The 18,508-nt window shown below is 40.9% G+C and overlaps 1 protein-coding gene across 1 annotated transcript in view; it reads left to right on the top strand.

The window, feature by feature from the left end:
* LOC104279145 (ADAMTS-like protein 1) overlaps nt 1-18,508 on the top strand; it is a gene marked incomplete at both ends in the record, with an annotated part of 36,283 nt that overhangs the window by 8,760 nt on the left and 9,015 nt on the right. Inside the window, 5 exons of the mRNA XM_009876333.1 lie at nt 4,642-4,821; nt 6,644-6,797; nt 7,996-9,136; nt 14,593-14,720; nt 18,303-18,431. Coding sequence (XP_009874635.1) covers nt 4,642-4,821; nt 6,644-6,797; nt 7,996-9,136; nt 14,593-14,720; nt 18,303-18,431 — 1,732 coding nt within the window. The remainder of the gene's footprint in view (nt 1-4,641; nt 4,822-6,643; nt 6,798-7,995; nt 9,137-14,592; nt 14,721-18,302; nt 18,432-18,508) is intronic.

Genomic DNA, 18,508 nt, shown 5'->3' on the forward strand with positions numbered 1-18,508 from the left:
CCTCTAGGGTATCAGTGGCTCCACACAGGTTGGTGTCATCAGCAAACTTGCTGAGGATGCACTCAGTGGCACTGTCCATGTTGCTGATGAAGATGTTAAACAAGATTGGTCCCAGTACTGATCCTTGAGGGACTCCCCTTGTCACTGGCTTCCACTTGGACATGGACCCATTGACAGCCACTCTTTGGGTGCAGCCATCAAGCTACTTCTTTATCCACTGAATTGTTCATCCATCAAATCCATATTTTGTCAGCTTGGAGACCAGGATGTCATTCAGGACAGTGTCATAGGCTTTGCCCAGGTCCAAGTAAATGACGTCAGTTGCTCTTCCCTTGTCTATTGATGTTCTCTCTATGACTTTCTCATAGAGGGCCACCAGGTTTGTCAGGCACGATTAATCCTTGGTGAAGCCAAATCATCTCTTTGTTATTCTTCTCCTCAGCAGTGTCTCCAGGAGGATCTGCTCCACAATCTTACGAGGCACGGAGGTGAGACTGAGTGACCTATAGTTCCCTGGTTCATCCTTCTTTTCCTTTTTGAAAATGGGGATTATGTTTCCCCTTTTCCAGTCAGTGAGGCCTTCACTGGACTGCCATGATTTTTGGAATATAAGAGAGTGATTTAGCAACCTCATCCACCAATTCCTTCAGTACCCGTGGGTGTATCCCATCGTGTCCCATAGACTTGTACACCTTCAGATTCATCAGATGGTCACAAACTTGATCTTCACTTACAATGAGCAGTTCTTTCATCCAGCTCCTGCCGTTATCTTCTTTCAGTGTTATTAGTTATCATTTCCAAAGTGTTGCATTTACAAACTGTTGCATGGGCAGAACAGTTACCAAAGCAATGACTCCTGTTACAGAGGCCGAGACAGTTTAGGATGACATATGCCAGCACTTCTACTGAAGGAGAAAATAGTTGCTGTGAGGATCTCCTTCTTGCCCTTATAGCACCCACACAATGATCCTGGTTAAAGCTAGCTAGAAATATAAATAACTTTTGCCTAGATTAGTTTTCCACTCTGGTTCAGTATGTAGCTACACAAATGCTTACGCTAGCATGTGGGAAAGGCCTCACAAAACCAGGAATGACTGATTGGCAGAATTGGGTGCATATGTTGTCTCCTTTGGTCTTGCCTTATGTTTGCTTAAGCTAATTGTTGGACTAGGCATAAGCAGGCAGCAACGTGGGGAGGCGCCACTCTGGACCTTGCAAATCCCAGATGCCCCATAAAGGAATATCAGGGAACATCAAATTTGGCTCTGCTCAGAAGCTGTCGGGAGCAGGAATATCAGGAGACATAGTGGCACTTTACCTACTTGGCTGGTGAAGTGAGACCACCTTGTGATACAAGGATGTTTCTCTGCTGTAACAGTGCTGTGAGATCTTTCCAAACAGCAGAGAGATAGCACATTATTTAGGTGGGTGACCCTGGCTGGTGGCCAAGTGCCCACACAGCCACTCTATCACCCCACCTTCTCTGCTAGACAGGGGGAGAAAATATAAAAAAGGGCCCATGTTTTGAGATAAGGACAGCGAGATCACCTGCATCTACCATCCCAGGCAAAACAGGCCGAATTTTGGGGAAATTAGTTAAATCTATTAAAGAACAAATCAGAGAAGAGTAATGAGAAATAAAAACAGATCTTAAAAAAAATAACAACTTCCCCCCATCCCTCCCTTCTTCCCCTGCTTAACATCCCAACAATCCCAATTTATCCACCTCCTCCCCTCAAGTGGCACAGGGGGATGGGGAATGGCGCTTGCGGTCAGTTCATCTGATGTTGTTTCCCCATTTCTTCTTCTTTAAGGGGAGGATTCCTCACTCTTCCCCTGAGCCATTGTGGGGTTCCTCTCATGGACTACGATCTTCACACACCTTCCTCCAACTGCCTCTCACAAGAGGCAGTTCTTGACAAAATGCCCTAATGTGAGTCTCTCCATTGGGTGCAGTCCTTCAGGGGAAACTGCTTCAGCGCAAGTGCCCTGCAGCATCACAAAAGTCCCGCCAGCCAGCCTACTCCGGCGTGGGCTCCTCTCTCTCCATGGCCTACAGGTTCTGGCAGCAACCTGCTCCAACGTAGGCTTCCCACGAGACTACAACCCCCTTCAGGCATCCACCCACTCTCACGTGAGGTTCTCCACAGGCTACAGGTGGACATCTACGCCCCGTCACACCCATGGGCTTCAGGGGGACAACCTGCCTCACCATGGTCTTTACCTGGAGCACATCCTCCCACCCCGCCTTCTTTATTGACCTTGATGCCTTCACATATTCTCACTCCTCTGTCTCTCTGCCAGTTGTATGGCACAGTTCTTTTTTCCCTGTTTCTTCAATATGTTTTCACAGAGGCGTTCCTATCCTATCATTACTGATAGGCTTAGCCTTGGCCAGCAGTGGGTCTATCTTTGGAGCCAGATGGCATTGGCTCTGTCAGACTTAGGAGAAGCTTCTAGCAGCTTCTTGCAGAAGCCACCCCTACCGCAGCCCCTGCCACAAAAATCCGGCCAAGCAAAACCAATACAATGGGATATGTCCAAACGAGTATCCTCAGAAACTACTGTTTCATACTGCCTGTAAATACAAACAGATGTTGCTGTCACTGATTACTCCCTTTCTTGGAAAAATATGAGGGCTGGAAGCTTCCAGTAGAGAAAAATCAGCAAAGACCCCAGGCTAGTGAAGGCTCAAGAGGTGAAATACAGGCACAGGTACAGCTCCAGTGCAGTAATCCAGGACCATCCTAAAAATTCCTGCAGACAAGGAGGAATGTCATTACTGTCTTTGACTCTCTCTGGTGCTTAGCAATAGAGTAGCCAGTTGGTGTTGAGTAGCAAGTTATTCTTCAGGGAACAAAGCTGTGTGACTGTAGGGTAAGAAACAAGAAAATACCTGTTTTGTCCTGCTCTTTTATCTGGTAGTGGTGGAAGGGCAGGGAGATTTCCTGAGATTCTGTTGATTGACATAGTGAACATGCTTTTGTAGTATTCTTACCATGTCTAACACATTTTGGCTCTGGTATATGATGACAGTCCTTAGGCAATCTTAAAATAATACTTTAATCATATTTTTCTTGACTTAGTCTCTCCTCAGGAATGAATTGTCCTCAAATAAAAGGTTGATAAATGTTTTCTTTAGTTGAAAACTAAAGTATTGTTTCATTTATTTCATTTATGGAAGCCTTTGAGTTTTGTAGCATTCTAAGTAAGTAGGACAAAAGCTATTTTTACTCATCAGAGAGCAAACCAAACTGAATATAAATATGTCTTTCTGCACTTCCTTTCTGTCTTTCAAGAAAAATGTATATCCTAAACAATCAGGCTAACTTTAAAATTTATACAGCTCTCCCTATCTAAGAGAGAAGAGCCTCTTGCAACTACGATGTATTCTAAAACAGTCCTTTTTTAACCACTTAAGTATAAGATTTAATACTTCTTCAAGTTGCAAGCTGTATGCAACTCTTGGTCATGTCAGTGTAGTGCAAGCTCCCCATTCCTCTTTGCTAGGAGAAAGGAAAAAAAGAATTTTGCTGTCTGGACTGAGCAGAAGAACTTGGAGCCTCTTTACTAGCCTCAGGAAAAAGATCCTCAGGAAAAAAATCTGAGCAATGAAGTTTACAAAAAAGCTGTTAATCTGCTTGTTCATAATTTCCTGTCATGTTTGTGTAGAAAATGGATACAGAGAGGGATATTTACACTAAAGAGAGAGGGGAAGTGGGTTCTCTGGATATTAATCATCCCAATTTACTTTGACTTAAATAAATCTTCCTGCTTACCTTTTGGAAAGAGTACACACTGCTGTCATGACAGTCATAAATATAAAAGCACTGCATGGACATTTAAAGGTTTATTATATTATCCTTATAAACCAATTACTGAAACCAACAACAGATTGCAGCTGATATACAACTCTCACATGAATTAAAAATTAAAGAAATTACAGAATGCAAGAAGTCTTCAAGGACAAGGATTTTGGGCTGGACAGTTCAGTACTGAACTGCACTACAAGTAGACCTCGCATAGGTCAGAAAGGAGAAGTAAGATCACGAAAGGAAGAAAAAGCGAAGTGATAAAGTGGGGATAATTTTGTTTGCCATAACTCAGATTTCCTTTTATTTTTCTTGCTAATACAGACCTTTTTTAACAAAGTAAACTGGAATATTTAGCTCAAGCTAACTATTTAGTTCATAGCTGTTGTTATCTAATATGTATAGTCAAATCCTGGAAATCAATTTATTGAATTATCTATTGCTGCAGAAGACTATTCCACTCTCTCTGGCACTGTCAGTAGCACAGTCAGAGCTCAGAGACGTTAGGATGTAGATCTTCTACGTCATGTCCAAGTGCTCATTTTCCAGCTGGTGGTTATAGGGAAGGACAACCTTTTGTCCTTAGTACAAACACCTGAAAATAGAACATTTCAGAAACACCAAAGTAGTTTTTCTAAGTCTTAGCAAAATAAGCTTCTTCCACTTTCCAGGATATGTTTGACATTTTTAAATGCTGCTCTGAAGTCTCTGAATTATTATTTTTTTATATATTTTCTACTTGTTGATTTCTACCCAAATTTACAAGTAACTTTTTGCTGCAAGTTGCTATGATGCATGTGTTATGTAAGATGGCTGTCATCTCTCACAGTGTTCACAGACATGTAGCAGTGGTGTCCAGAAGCGAGATATACTTTGTAAGCAGCGCCTGGCAGATGGAATCTTGCTGGAGCTGCCAGACACTTTCTGCTCCACACCAAGGCCAGTTAACCAACAAGCCTGCAAAAATGAGGATTGTCCCAACGAGTGGCTTCTCTCTGACTGGACTCAGGTATGGTATTTGTATGCATGTGTATTGTGGTGTTCTAAGTTCCTTGTTCACTTGGGATAGGGGAGCCAAATGAGCTCAGACTACACAAAGCATGTTATGCCCAGTTTTGTCCTGTAACCTGTCCTCATCGTCCTGTAGGGGATGTGACCACTGGCTCAATAGCCCTCTTTGGACATTGCCTTCACAGAAGTGGTTTAGTCATCCAGCCAAACCATTAAGATCTTTCTTCTGGCATAAATACAAGCCTTGTTCAACACCATAAATCCCTGCCTCTGTCCATATCTATGCTTATGTTCATCCAAGGCATCAACGAAGGATTGTCTTTACTCCCTCAAGCTAAATGCTTTTTCTTCCCAGAAAATGGCTGTTCGGATGTCAATAGTCTTCCTCTTGGGGCCACTCTAACCTTTCCCTATGATGCAGAGAAGGGAGGGATTCCTGCAGTCTGCTTATAGGCACATCATGACAGACACTAAGCCTCTTTCATTGTAGGACACTGCTTATATAATATTAGCTAGCTGCTTGCTTCCTTCAATTTCAGGATAGCAAAACAAAGTCACTCTACTGAAGTCTTTTCCACTTCCTGAGGCATCTTTTCTGGGCCCATGTGGCTTAAGAAAAATTCCCTTTATATTTATGACAGTATAACTGAAAATATAATTTTACCTTCTAATGCCATTAAGCATGAAAATCATTCCCCATCTTGCAGTCTCTGCCACTGCTCTCGCAGATCTCTTTCATGGAAGGAAGTGAAAATTGTCTTCATTTTGAAATAAACATGGAGTTGTCCCACCTGCACCCTTTGTATGTTGATCTATCTTAACCTGTTGGTCAGTAAGTGGATGCTCTCTTGAAGAGTGCTGCCAGAAGACGTGCATCCATTCTGGCAGTGAAGATAATTCTCTTCCCAACCTGTCCTAATTTGCATGAAGTTGCTGCATAGTTTACATCGACCTTGGTACCATTCACATTTGTGCGTATTGGCACTTGGTGAAATCAAATCTGACTTCACTTTCTCCTCCCTATTTCACTTGAAGGCTGTTGTGGTTTTGGTCTTCTTACTCTTAGTGTGTTTTCTCCCCCTCACTTCGTCCCCAATTCTTATTACCATATGTGTGCACCTACATGTAGCAGAAGTGCTCAACTTATTTTCCAGCACCTTTAGAGACTGCTGCCTGAGTCCCAGTGCAGTGGGACTTTCTGTGATGTGATAAAACAGACATGCTTAATTCCATCAAACAGTGCCCAGCTGTGCATTGAGCACCAAGTCTGATATTGGAGGGTTTATAGTGTTTTGGGTAAGCCATGTGTGGTAACTACGAGGCTGAGGTAACTCATTGGTATCTGAAACATTCATCCATTTAGTATCTCTAATAGATCTGGAGCAGTAAATCCCAAAGAGGAAGTTTAGGCTGTATTTTAGCGGAACAGGCTGAATCTGCAAAGTGTAACTCAATTTGGTCTACTCTTGGCTATGAGGAGGAGTCTTGCCAGATGGCAGACACAGATATGTAGAAATGAAGTGCAAAGACAAGCTTTGTACTGCAGCACAGTACCATTAAAACAAGCGACACTGTCCCAGAGGAAAAAAAAAATCAAACGGAGCATGGGAAGATTCAAAGCTTCAAAGTACATAAAATATCTGATATTTCATCTCTCTTCTGTAACTACACTGTTTGTAACTAAATGGCCAGGTCCTATGTGGTTTATTCCAGTAAGACATTTTGAAAGCTGTAATTGATCTATACCATGGTATAAGTATGCAATGTGGATATGGGATGTTGGGGGTGTGGGACCTTGTTCCTAATGTTTCCTATTCCAGTGTTCAGTGAGCTGTGGAGAGGGCATCCTGAGTCGAAATGCCGTTTGCAGAAAGATGCTGAAAACTGGAGGTTTTGTCATCATCAATTCCTCACTGTGCCCACCTTTGCCATTCTCATCCTTGATCAGGCCCTGTGCACTAGGTGCATGTGCAAGTAAGTGGAAAAGATGCTTGAGAGTGTCTAGAGAAAGGGGGCTTGGATGTCCATCACTAAGAAATCCATGCTGTCACCTGTTCCATAATCTTATTTTGCACTAGTGTTACTCAGTCAGCTGGAGCTGGATCTAGGCCAATGGGCTAGAAGGGAGCTACCAGTTTCTGGAAGAACTGGCTCAAAATTCTGACTCAAATCTAGATTTCACAGCTGGAATGTAGAGGCTCAGATGTACAGCACAGCAGCCTGAAAGCAGTTGCAGATAAACTCCGTACTAGTATAGCTGTGAAGAAAAGGTTGGCAAGGGGATTTTCTTGGAGATCATGTAAAACCATATTATTTTATTATGCCAGTTAGAACCTTTTATGACCTGGGATTTCTAATGAACCATGCAGCATAAGTTAGATGTGTTTTATGCTGGTATTTCATGCATGTATTTTTGCCCTTCACAAGAGCAGTAGTCTCCGTTTATGCCCATCCTTGGCTTACAGTAAGCCAAGTGGATACGTGAAAGTTTGAAAGTCAGGCTAGCTTCAGCTTAGAGCTGACTATGAACTCTGAAATTCCTAAATGTTGGCTTTGACAGGGAGAAAAGAACTGACATTCAGAACTGGGACTAAATGTTGCATGGTATTTACTAACAATATACCCATGTTACTTGATTTAGTTCTTCATAACAAAGATCTCTGTCATTGAGATATGGAAACTGGAAGGACATACTGAACTAGCGCACTTTAATGGTACTTACCATGTTGTTAAACCTAGTCCAGACATTTTCTTTTCAATGTTACTCCCTGAGGTAGCAGCACTTTCTTTCTTACTACTGTGAACTGCAAGATCACAATGCCTTTGAGGTTTTGGATGGTAAACTCTTGTCTTTTCAATGCATTTATTAAGCAACAATCTTCATTTAAATGCTTTTACAACAGGAACTGCATTTCCACTCAATTTTCCTCCCTCCCGTAAAGCTTTCATCCCTAGCTCTTTGGTTTCTGCATGTACCTTACGTGGGACTACTTTTGCATTCCTAAAGTGATGCCTTGCTATTCCTTTCTTTTGATTGCTCCAACTTAATATTCAGCAGCTGTTGGCCAGTTTCTCCCATTACAGTCTAACCGATTGAATGCTAGCAGCACTAAAGTAAACTGCTTGTTTTGTTTAATGTTATCACATACTAATAGTGTTAATAATATTCCAGGACACAACAGGCCAGCTCATAAACAAAGCCCGCATATTATGGCTATAAAGAAAGTTTACATCCAGACAAGGAAGCAGAAGAAGATACACTTTGTTGTGGGTGGGTATGCCTACTTGCTGCCCAAAACCTCTGTTATTCTTCGATGCCCCACAAGGAGGTTCCGGAAATCAATGATCACATGGGAGAAAGATGACAAGAGGCTCGTCAGCTCAGCTCACATCACCATTGCACGCTATGGGTACATGAAAATCCATCGTTTAAAGGCTTCAGACGCTGGGACATACACCTGCACAGCAGGGCCAGCCCGGGAGAATTTCATAATTAAACTAATAGGAAGCAACAAGAAGATAATTGCTGGGCAGCCAGCTGGTATTAGGGAGGAAGAGGCCGTAAGAAAGGCTGGCTTAAATGAAGCCTTGCGAACAGAGGAGAAACATATCAATGGAATTCTCTTCAATGGCAGCAAGGCTGAGAAGCAAGGGCACCTTGCTGACCCCAGCAGGTGGTATGACGATATTGTTGCAAGGCTGCTACAGCTGAGGGGCTGGCCAGGGGAAAGTCTGGAGTCCTGGGAAGCCCAGGAGTCTGCAGAGAGAAACGCATCCTCAGAGGAGGACCAAAGTTGGGAGCATAGCCTGCCATTTATTATGGTCACAGAGCAGAAACTCTTGGATGACATCATAAGGAATTTGTCTCAACAGCCTGAGGAGCTTAAAGATGTCTATGCTGAGCAGCTTGTTGTGCAGCTGGCTCGTGAAGTTTTCAAGAGCCACTTGGAGCATCAGGAATCAGTCCTCAAAGCGTCACGGCGAAGAGTTGATTCAGCCTCAGTGGAGTACCCTCTGCACAGGCACGTTTCTGGATTTACCAGCTCCCTGAGGACATCATCTTCTGAGGCATTTCTTCCCACCTCCACAGACCCAGCAAATGGCTTGCACAGACCTCATCAAAAGCCTGCCATTCTCCGAAAGATTTCGGCAGCACAACAGCTTTCTGCTTCAGAGGTTGTTACCCACCTGGGACAGACGGTGGTCCTAGCCAGTGGCACACTGAGCGTGCTGCTTCACTGTGAAGCGGTGGGAAACCCAAAGCCCACTATCAGCTGGGCTAAGAATGGAGAGGAGGTGAAATACAATGATAGGTAAAACGTATTATTTAACTTCTAAGAAAATAATTGATATTTTGACTTTTCAGTTTCCATGTTTTAATGCCTGTCAGTCCCATGGGCAGAATCAGGTTTTCCTGTAGTCTGACTTCATAGCATAAAGGTCTAGCATCTGTGAAGTGGTAAATAGTGCACTGTAACTCTTCAGCAAGGTCTGGATGCTGGAACAGTTTGGAATGCCCAACAGGAACTTTATTCCATTTCAGGAAGCAAAGAGTTTCTAAAGTACTAAAGTAGGTAAATGCCAAATGCAGCCAACAGAGCATTCCACACCTGGAGGCTGGCAGCCTTATTGTATTTTCCCATCTGGAGGTGTAAGTTCCTTCTATGAAGACTAGTTTTGAGATACGTAAATAGATGACATGATTGTGGTAGCAGAAGATGAAGTGAGGCTTCTGCCTTCCACACATGTGTCTGTGTGTAAAACTGTCCATGGATAAACTTCAGGGGCATAACAGTCACTGTTCCTTCTGTATTTGGAATCATACTTCATGGTTACTTGCAACTATGCTGTCTTGTCAACACACTGATCTCCAAGCATTAGTCTTCTGATGTATACTTGTCTATTCAGTGTGCTGACCCCAGGTGTAGCCTGAGAACTTCAGTAACAAAACGCTGTTGTCAGTGTGTCACAGAAATTACGCTCTTTTCCCTGCTATCACTGCACAGAAGAGCACACAAGAAGGGACTATTTTCAACAATAGTTACATGCTGAATTGTGTTAATAGCATTCATCTTTCTCATGTGCATACTTCAGATTTTATTTTTTGGTTCCATCCTTTAAAAAAGTGGCATATAAGGATTATCAGAGAGTGTATGAGGCAGTTATATTAACCAACATGATACAACAAAGCAGCCCAGATGTTTGCTAGCAGCTCTTTCTGCACAAGATACTGACCTCAGTTAAGGCACTTGAATTTAGTCATAATGTCAGCCTGGGAAATGAGAAAAGATGGAGACAAGGCAAAAGTTAATTTCCAGTGTGGTGCCTGTGGGTTATCCAGTAAAGACTATTTTTAGGTACACTTGTTCGTCCTGCATTGTTATGCAGTTAGTTTACTATCTGCCTTCTCACTTTGGCAACTGAATCACTCCATTGTTTTCTGTAATGTACTGAATTTCCTAATTCTTGTCTTTCATTTTGTGTCTGAAAGTTAATAAGTATATTAGGTTTCACACAAAAAATGGTAATTTTTGCAGGGGGAGGGGACACTAAGAGCAAGAATATCTCTCTTGTAGAATTCACATGAAATTTTAATCAAGACTTGGGCCTATAGTACCCCTTTATTTGGCCATATTCCTGTTAAAATATCTTCATCGCCCCTAAAAATCTTCATATATAGATTTACGTTGCCAGTGGTTACATCCTGTTGGAGTTGTGCCATTGAGGGATCTCTACTTGAAATGACTGTGATTTCTGTGATATGCCTGAAAGGGAATGGAGGTTACATAAAGTCCACTTGTGGTTGATGCTGGACACTGCACTCATGAGAAAATTACAAGTTTATCTCACACCACATAAACAGCCATGGTGCCACAGGCATATTTGATTATCCAACAATAAAGCAGTCTTATGATTTCTGAAATTTTAGTTTGGATTTATTATTTTTTCAATTTTACAAAGCCTTTCAACCTTTTTCTTCCCCATTTAGTTTGGCTGAAATAGCATCAAATGCTGTGTTGAATTTCTGAGTTGTCAGGTATCTATCTGTGCTCAAAATTTCTTTGGAAAGACTCAGGAAAGGAGAGTTTATTTATGAGTTAACAGTGTTATTCATTGACAACTCTTCTTTAAACATTGAGGCAGTTTCCACTTCATGAAATTCCTTCTGTACTCATCACTTGTGGTTCCCCCATGTCGGTGACAGGAGGATGAAATGAGCAGTGCTCGGGTCTTCAGAGGTAAATTGGCATCAGTAATTTGGAGTTAACAGAAGTTTAAAACTCATGGTGCGTATGAAAATTGGGTTGTGGATGTTTTGCTGGATTCTTAACAGCAGTATTTTGGGTTTGGATCAGAAAGTTCTTGCTGGCTGCCAATCAGCTGCGTAAATGAAAGATGCAGTTTAAGCACTCTCAGAGTGTACTGCAAGGCCATCTGCATGCAGTGGTGTTTGGTATACTTAAGCTGTCCTTCATCTCTGCAGCTTGTCTTCTTCATACTTTTCCAGCAACTGAATGGAGAAAAGAAACTAGTTTTCCAGCCAACCTCTGCCTTAAGGGGAATAAGATATTAATATAGAAGGTCTTACCTGTACCAATAGGAAAGAGATGCCTTTGGTGAGGAAGGACAGAGTTGTACTGAAGTCCCTCAGCTCATGCCCTACTGAGATTCCTGTTGTATCTAGTTTGTGTTGTGATTTTTAGAGTGTAGGCTGCTGGGTTTTGGTTATGTCATAGCTATCTGTATTGTGTATTACCAATAAATAAAAGCACTCACTTTCATGCATTGTGGCCATGGCTTTTTTCTGGGCCAGTGATGTAACAATGGGAATAGCTATTACCATTGCTTCCTTCCATGAGCTGTTCCATCCACCTAAAAGTATTTATGACTTCTACTACATAGCTCGACTTGAAAAATTAATTTCTTTAGTTTTAATCTAGTCTAGTCACTAAAAGATATGACATGGGCCCGCAAAAGCAGTTTTCAATTAATCAATAGAATGAAAACATATGACACAAAAAGCTGCAACAGTTGAAAGTATCTGCATGGTTCCAATAAAAGGGTTTGACTTGAGTCTGCATATTCAGCCTGAGTGTATATTTAAAGTGAGGGTCCCTACTCTGTCCTAAGGTTAAAGTGTCAGGTTAATAGCAGCATAGGTTCTGAGTGCAGTTTCAAAGCCTGCTAGTACCTATACCAAAGTTTGAAGACTTCTGTAAATTTATGGAAAATGTTTTATCTCGAAGAAAATTCAGATTAACCTCCTTAGCAATCAATTTTTAAAATTAAATATCTTGAAGGGGTTTATGCATTATTTAGTAAGCGTTCCAAGTATGCTGTAATTTCCATCACTAGAAATCCATTCATACTTGGTAATTCAGTTTCTCTAAAAAAAAATGTGTATTTTATAAATGGACACGAAGTGGAATGTAAGCAGTAAGTGATACAGAGTTAGGTGTTTGAGAGGTGCGATCTGAATTAGTCACTGCTATAGGTCCTGTTAAAATACATTTTTGTCTTGGAGACAATGCAGTGTGGAGCAACTGAGATGAGACTGATTAAACTTTAAACTGTATTATTTTAAGTCCATAAACAAGATTCTGAAGACATGTGGCTGACAGAAAGAATTGCTACAGCTGGTATTTTTTTCACTACTCACAAGCAACTCAATACCTTACAAAAATAGCAATCCATGAGCAAATAGGGAATCCAGCCAAAAGCATTCTATACAAAGAGGGGTAATAAAAGATCCGATTTCAAGAAAAGCAGCTATGCCAAATTGTGACACACTAATACCAGAAAGAATTATTGAGAAGAAGAAGATATTAGTTTTGTTTCTACAGAAGGGCACTGAAACTAGGGTTGAAAAGATAGGAAAGGGGAACTGCACTGGTGTTTATTTTTTTTAAAAGACTAGTACTTACCTGGCTTAATTCTATTTCTACAAATATTTGTGCTGGATCTTGACATAATTTAAACTGACAAAGAGAAATTTACATCAGCAGAGTAAATTATAAATTATGATCCCTTGTGTTTTACAAAGTGCAATATTAAGCAAGCTCTTTCCTCCACCTGAAGATGACAGAAACATTTCTAAAAAGTTTTTTTAAGGGGTTGTAGGTCTTGGTCTGATGTAGAACATCAAACCTGGATACTGTATTTGCACACATGCAGGCAGCACACACATGATTTTTAGCTGTTATATGCTAGTATAAATTGGGATGAATTCTGCAACTCTAATGATTTCCGTTTAGAGATTGAACCAGTCAATGTTAAACTTGAAAATTTACATGTAAGATACATGCTAGCACTAAAGAAATGTATTAGTTGCAGGCACCGTTAGCAGTAGCTAACCTGAAGTCTGCCCTGTTTTTGACTAAGAAGTAAGAAAGAAAAGATCCTTGAAAGCAGAAGTGTGGAGGAAATCCTTTCAACCACTGGGTTGGGATTTTTTTGCTGTGCAAGCAAGGATGCAGTGTAAAAATGATTAATGTTTGTTTTGCAGAGGAGCATTTTTCTAGGCTCTTTCAAGACCTGGTTGACAAAAGACAGCTCTTTCCTTTTACTAGTAAATTATTATTACTCAAAAAAAAGGGGGGAGGAGTCAAAAAGAATTTTAAGTCTGGGGGTTTTCCTGTAATAGATTTTGATGGGTGGCCTTAATCTGGTTTGTTTTAGAGATCTGCCACCCACAGTGTTGTACAGGATCAAGTATCTGCTGCTTTTTGGTCCATGAGACAACAGTTTTCACTGGGAGGGGTGAGAGTGGAAAGAAAGTCATCACTTCCAGGATCTGTGAGCAGACTCTTATTACATGTGTTTTACAGGCATATCCCTCCCCCACTTTCACCCTTGTCACTGTCAGTCACAGCCTCAACTAAGAGTTTCCATACAACAGCTGCTGAAAATTGCTGATGAGAAAAGTTATTTATTGTTAGGTTTTATGACATTTTCAGGAAAAAAAAAAAAAAGGAGAGGGAGAAAGGAACAATAATAATTAAATATACTGTGCTTAAAATGAGGATATACAAGCATCAGCCCATGGACTAAAATCTTGCTTAAACAGCTTTACATCAGGACTCAAACTGAAAAGAAGCAGTTCATAAGAGCTCTAAGGCCTTATTTACAGCATTTAACATTACAGGACACTGAGATCACAGTAGGCTCCTCTTAATGGCAAAGAAACAGCTGGTTCAGCCCAAGGAATAGCTGAGTATTCCTCTCTGTCCTCACTGACTGTTAGGGGAGTAAAGAGACTGCTGAGTTTGTACACACTTCCCAGCAATCAAAGAATTTGGAGCCTATTTCAGGTTTTGACACTGAACCTGTGATTCACTTTGGTTCTTTCTGCCCAGCTTCCGCAGTTTTCATTATTTTTCCCTTGCAATAATTTAGCTTTTCCTTTACTATTGTTACTTCTACTTTTCTGAGCTATAGAGATATAGAAGCTAGGCAACTCATTCAACATCATACAGGAAAACATACAGCAGAGAAGTTTTCACAAGCCATGGGCAGATGTCCTAAGCACTTAGCAATGTTTCTCTAATACACATACCGACAGTGGAAGAATTGGGAATGAGACTGAGACATAATTTAAGTAATCACAGCTCATAGTCTCAATGTAAGACTTTAAATTTCTTAATAGCATTTTAAATAAAACCTAAAGGCCTGAACTGTAAAAAAAGTTACCTGAAAAAAATCCCAGTAAATGTATTCATGCTCACACAAGCTAAGAGACTATTACATCTTTCTTTTTGCTTTACTCTAGGATGCTGCTTCAGCCTGATGACTCCTTGCAGATTCTAGCACCAGTGGAAGCTGATGTGGGTTTCTATGCTTGCAACGCATCTAATGCCCTGGGATCTGACTCTGTTTCAATTGCTGTCACTCTAGCAGGTAATAACTCACTCTACGACTGCAAGATGGTCCTGTCATGTATGTGGTTCTGGACAGAAATTGTTTGAGGGAGCCAGATGGCTGTGGATGCTGGGCAGGCAAGGTAGGTCAACAGAGGTATCCTGGTGAAAACACAAGGTGAGAACTCTGGAAAACCCTGAAACATAGTCCAGCTTTCACAGACAATTCATGAGACTTTTGGATTTCTGTGAGATATCAATGCTTTTTCTCACTTGCTCTGTCCAACATGCTCTCAAGAGAGTGTTCGTCCTGGTTATTCATAGCAGCGTGGTCCAAGTCCCCCAATATGTATGCTTCATTTTAAACCTATCAGTGGTTTCTTCGACAGACTGATCCAAGGACTTATTCAGATGTGTGTTAGGAAAGCCTGGAAATGCCAGAGCTGAAGAACTAACCCCTTGCAGGATCAAGCCCTGTATCACATTCTGTCCACTATGGCACGAGCATGTCTGATACTGTTTCAATTGCTGGCAAATACAGGTTCACAGAAAAATAATTTTTGTTTTTATATTTCTCTAGTAATGGTTGAGTTCTAAAGCAGACTAAATATCCTTTGTTAATTTAGATTTGGGTTCTAGGAAAAACTGACCCAAATTAAAGCCAAAGGAAATGGGAAGTAGTGCATGAATCCAATTTCTTCAGGGTTCATTGGCGGGCAATGTCAGCAGGCTCACAACCATGTCAGAACAAGCAGAAGGATGAAGCAGCGAATGTGAATGAGGAGCTGTTAGGTAAGATGAAGAGGCAGTGGAAACAGCTGAGGACTGTGACAAGGCAGGGAGGTCTTAGAGGAGAAGAATGCTATTTATCACAAAGGCAAAATGAAACATATTAGGAATACTAGAAAGCTTATTGATTTTTCAGACATCACCATTTCACTACGCCAGAACATGGAAACATTTGGAGGTCTCCAGTGTGCGGGTGGTGACCATTAGCTGCCAATATATCCATGAGGAAAAAATAGCCATTGATGAGCTTGAATTTTTTACAACAAACATAGTGAAAAATTCAGGTAAGAGGAGCATGAAGAACATCCAAGAATGCAGCAAAGGACAGAAGTGAAGTTCAGTAAACTAGCTGGAAAGAGACGCTGTAAGTCCCTTAGAAGATCTGAATCCCTCAGAGTGGAAAAGGAAGGTCTGCATCAGAGTTACATCCTACATACAAACAATTTACATTACTGCAGATCAGGATTACCTCTGTTGAATCCTGAGCAGCAGGGCAGAGATGCTGCTGCTAAGACAGTGTAGTGTGTTATAAGGAGAAACTTCACAGTAAACCGCTTTAGTTGCACCAGCAGGAAGTTAAACATGAGGTTAAAAATTCATCAGTCAAAACTACTATGCTGTTCATATTGCTCCAGAGAATTTAAAAGGCATAGTCTTTGTTCAGTGTAGTTTGTGGTAACAGTTTTGTATGAAGCTATAGAAAAATAGTCTGAGTATCACATATACAGGTGGCACAGGAAGGCTATTAGCTTTTTCATTATAATTAATTACCAAAGCTGTAGTTTAACATTTTTAGATAAATTAACATTCACATATCTCAGACTCAAGCTGAACTCTGCTTAGGAACTGGTGTATATTTCCATTTTGCATCCAAGGCAAAGAGCTGAACATCTTATAAAATATGGCCATAAATATCAAAAATTAGATACTGAGCAGCTTTTGGAACAAAGCAAGTACCTTTTCACCATAGTGGAAGTACTTTCTCCAAAAACATCCTGGAAAGCTGAGACCATTTTTAGAGGGATCAGGAGTGGGGCTGAAAATTTATTTCACTGAAGACTTTTCTGAGTAGTTTAACACATTTATGGGGGAAAAGACAGCTGAATATGCTTCCATTTTTCTCAATGGTATGCTACTCATTTATGGGTTGAAAAACTAAGAGATTTTTAATCTTTGATGTGATTGTGGTAAGCAATCAGGAAAATAAAAGCCTGATGAATAACTGAAAATTTTTTTCTTTTCTTTAAAGTTGGCCCCAAAGCATCAAGAAAATATTGCAACCATAAAATATAATATTTTACTTTGCTATTATTAAGCTTTAAAAGCATCAATACAAAAAAAATGTATAAGTAATTTTTTTTTAAAGTATGTCAAGAATTCAAGGTGAAAGGCATCTTCTAAAAGCTCTGGAAATAATAGCTGAATGGAGTAATTTATAGTCAGGGCTGACTTAAGTTGTTAGGACTCTCCATGAAGTCAATGAAACCAAATTCTTTTTATCACCTCCATCCCTTCTTCCTTGGTCAACTCCAGACAAACACGCAAATTAAGCCAGTGGTGGACATCAGCCTAAAACTGCAGCTTCTGGAGGAAATTGATGATAACTGAACCTGTTTTATATCTGGCCATTTATTTAAAGGGAAAAAGAAACGTGTTTGTAGATTTTTGGATAAAGATGAGTTTGAAAACCCAACACTGGGTCAAAAGCACCCAAGTCCCACGCCGTGTAACGCTGTGTTGTCATGTCTGGCTCCTCTTGCCATGATCCCGCCTACTCAGACAGGAGGCTTCCTTAACCCAGCCCTGTCGGCTCTACTGCTTTGCTCCCCTTGTCTCACAGCTAAACCCAAATAGCTCAGAACTGTTTTGTGTCCTGTGGAGTTGCAGAAGTCTCCTCAAACCCCTCATCGTGGATAATGCCATAGATATTCGCATATAGACATATAGGCACTGTAGCAAGGAGAACTAGCTGGCTATCACTGATGTTGGAAGCATGCTGAAAACAACTTGAAATTTATTGCAGGCAAAGAAGGTATCTTTGTTAAAAATAAAAAAATATTAATGCATAACACTGATGCTGCAGGCTTTGGATAAAACAGGTTATCTGACAGAAAGGCTTTATCTATATCTATAAGCCTGCCATTATGTGAAAACTTTCTGGCTATGGTCTGGCCTTCCCAATCCCAGTGTTTCCACTGTAAGTTAAAGGAAACGCCATCAATATGTAGCAACAATTTGCACGTTAGCTCAGTCAGTTAGAGCGTAGTTCTAATAACACCAAGGTCGCAGATGTGATCCCCGCTCGGTCCCCATGTGTTGCCTGATCTAGTTGAGTGGCGTCCCTGCCCACAACAGGGAGGTTGGATTAAATGATCTCTAACGTCCCTTCCAGTCTAGGCCGTTCTATAATATGATAACTCTATGTTGCTCTAAACCTCTTGCACTATTAATGTGTCTGTAGCCATCACTTAGGCTTCTTTTTCCTCTGTTTAGCTCTTAACAAAGGATGGTATTTTGGTTGCAGTACCAGGCAAGCATGTTGCTCAATCTCCAGTTGTGTTTATTGATTCAGCTGGTTCTCAAGAGTTACCATATGGCTTTAATACTATTCTGCCTCTGCTCTAAGTACTTTTTTTCTTTTTCCAAGACAGCTTTTCCCATAGAATTTTGTGACACAATAATAATAAGCAGGTGGCCTCATAAGCCACCATTTTCCCTTACCCACCTGTCCTATGGAGGTACTTTAACACAGAGGTCCCAGGCCATCTGTCCCTTGCAAGCCCAGTATGCTTTGTCTGATAAACTGTGATGATTTTCTTTTTTTTTTGTACAGGAAAACCACTGATAAAGGCATCAAGAGCAACTGTGATCAACACTGAATCACCTGCTGTCACTGTTGATATTGGAAGCACGGTGAAAACAATCCAGAGAGTAAATGTTACCATTAGCTGCCAGGTTGCAGGTGAGAAATTACTTTGCCTCTCATGCAGGTGCCTTAGTCTATAAATTTTTAGGAGATTCTTTGCTTAATTGATATCT

The sequence above is a fragment of the Apaloderma vittatum genome, unplaced genomic scaffold (assembly GCF_000703405.1).
Source record: "Apaloderma vittatum isolate BGI_N311 unplaced genomic scaffold, ASM70340v1 scaffold9359, whole genome shotgun sequence".
Lineage (NCBI taxonomy): Eukaryota > Metazoa > Chordata > Aves > Trogoniformes > Trogonidae > Apaloderma > Apaloderma vittatum.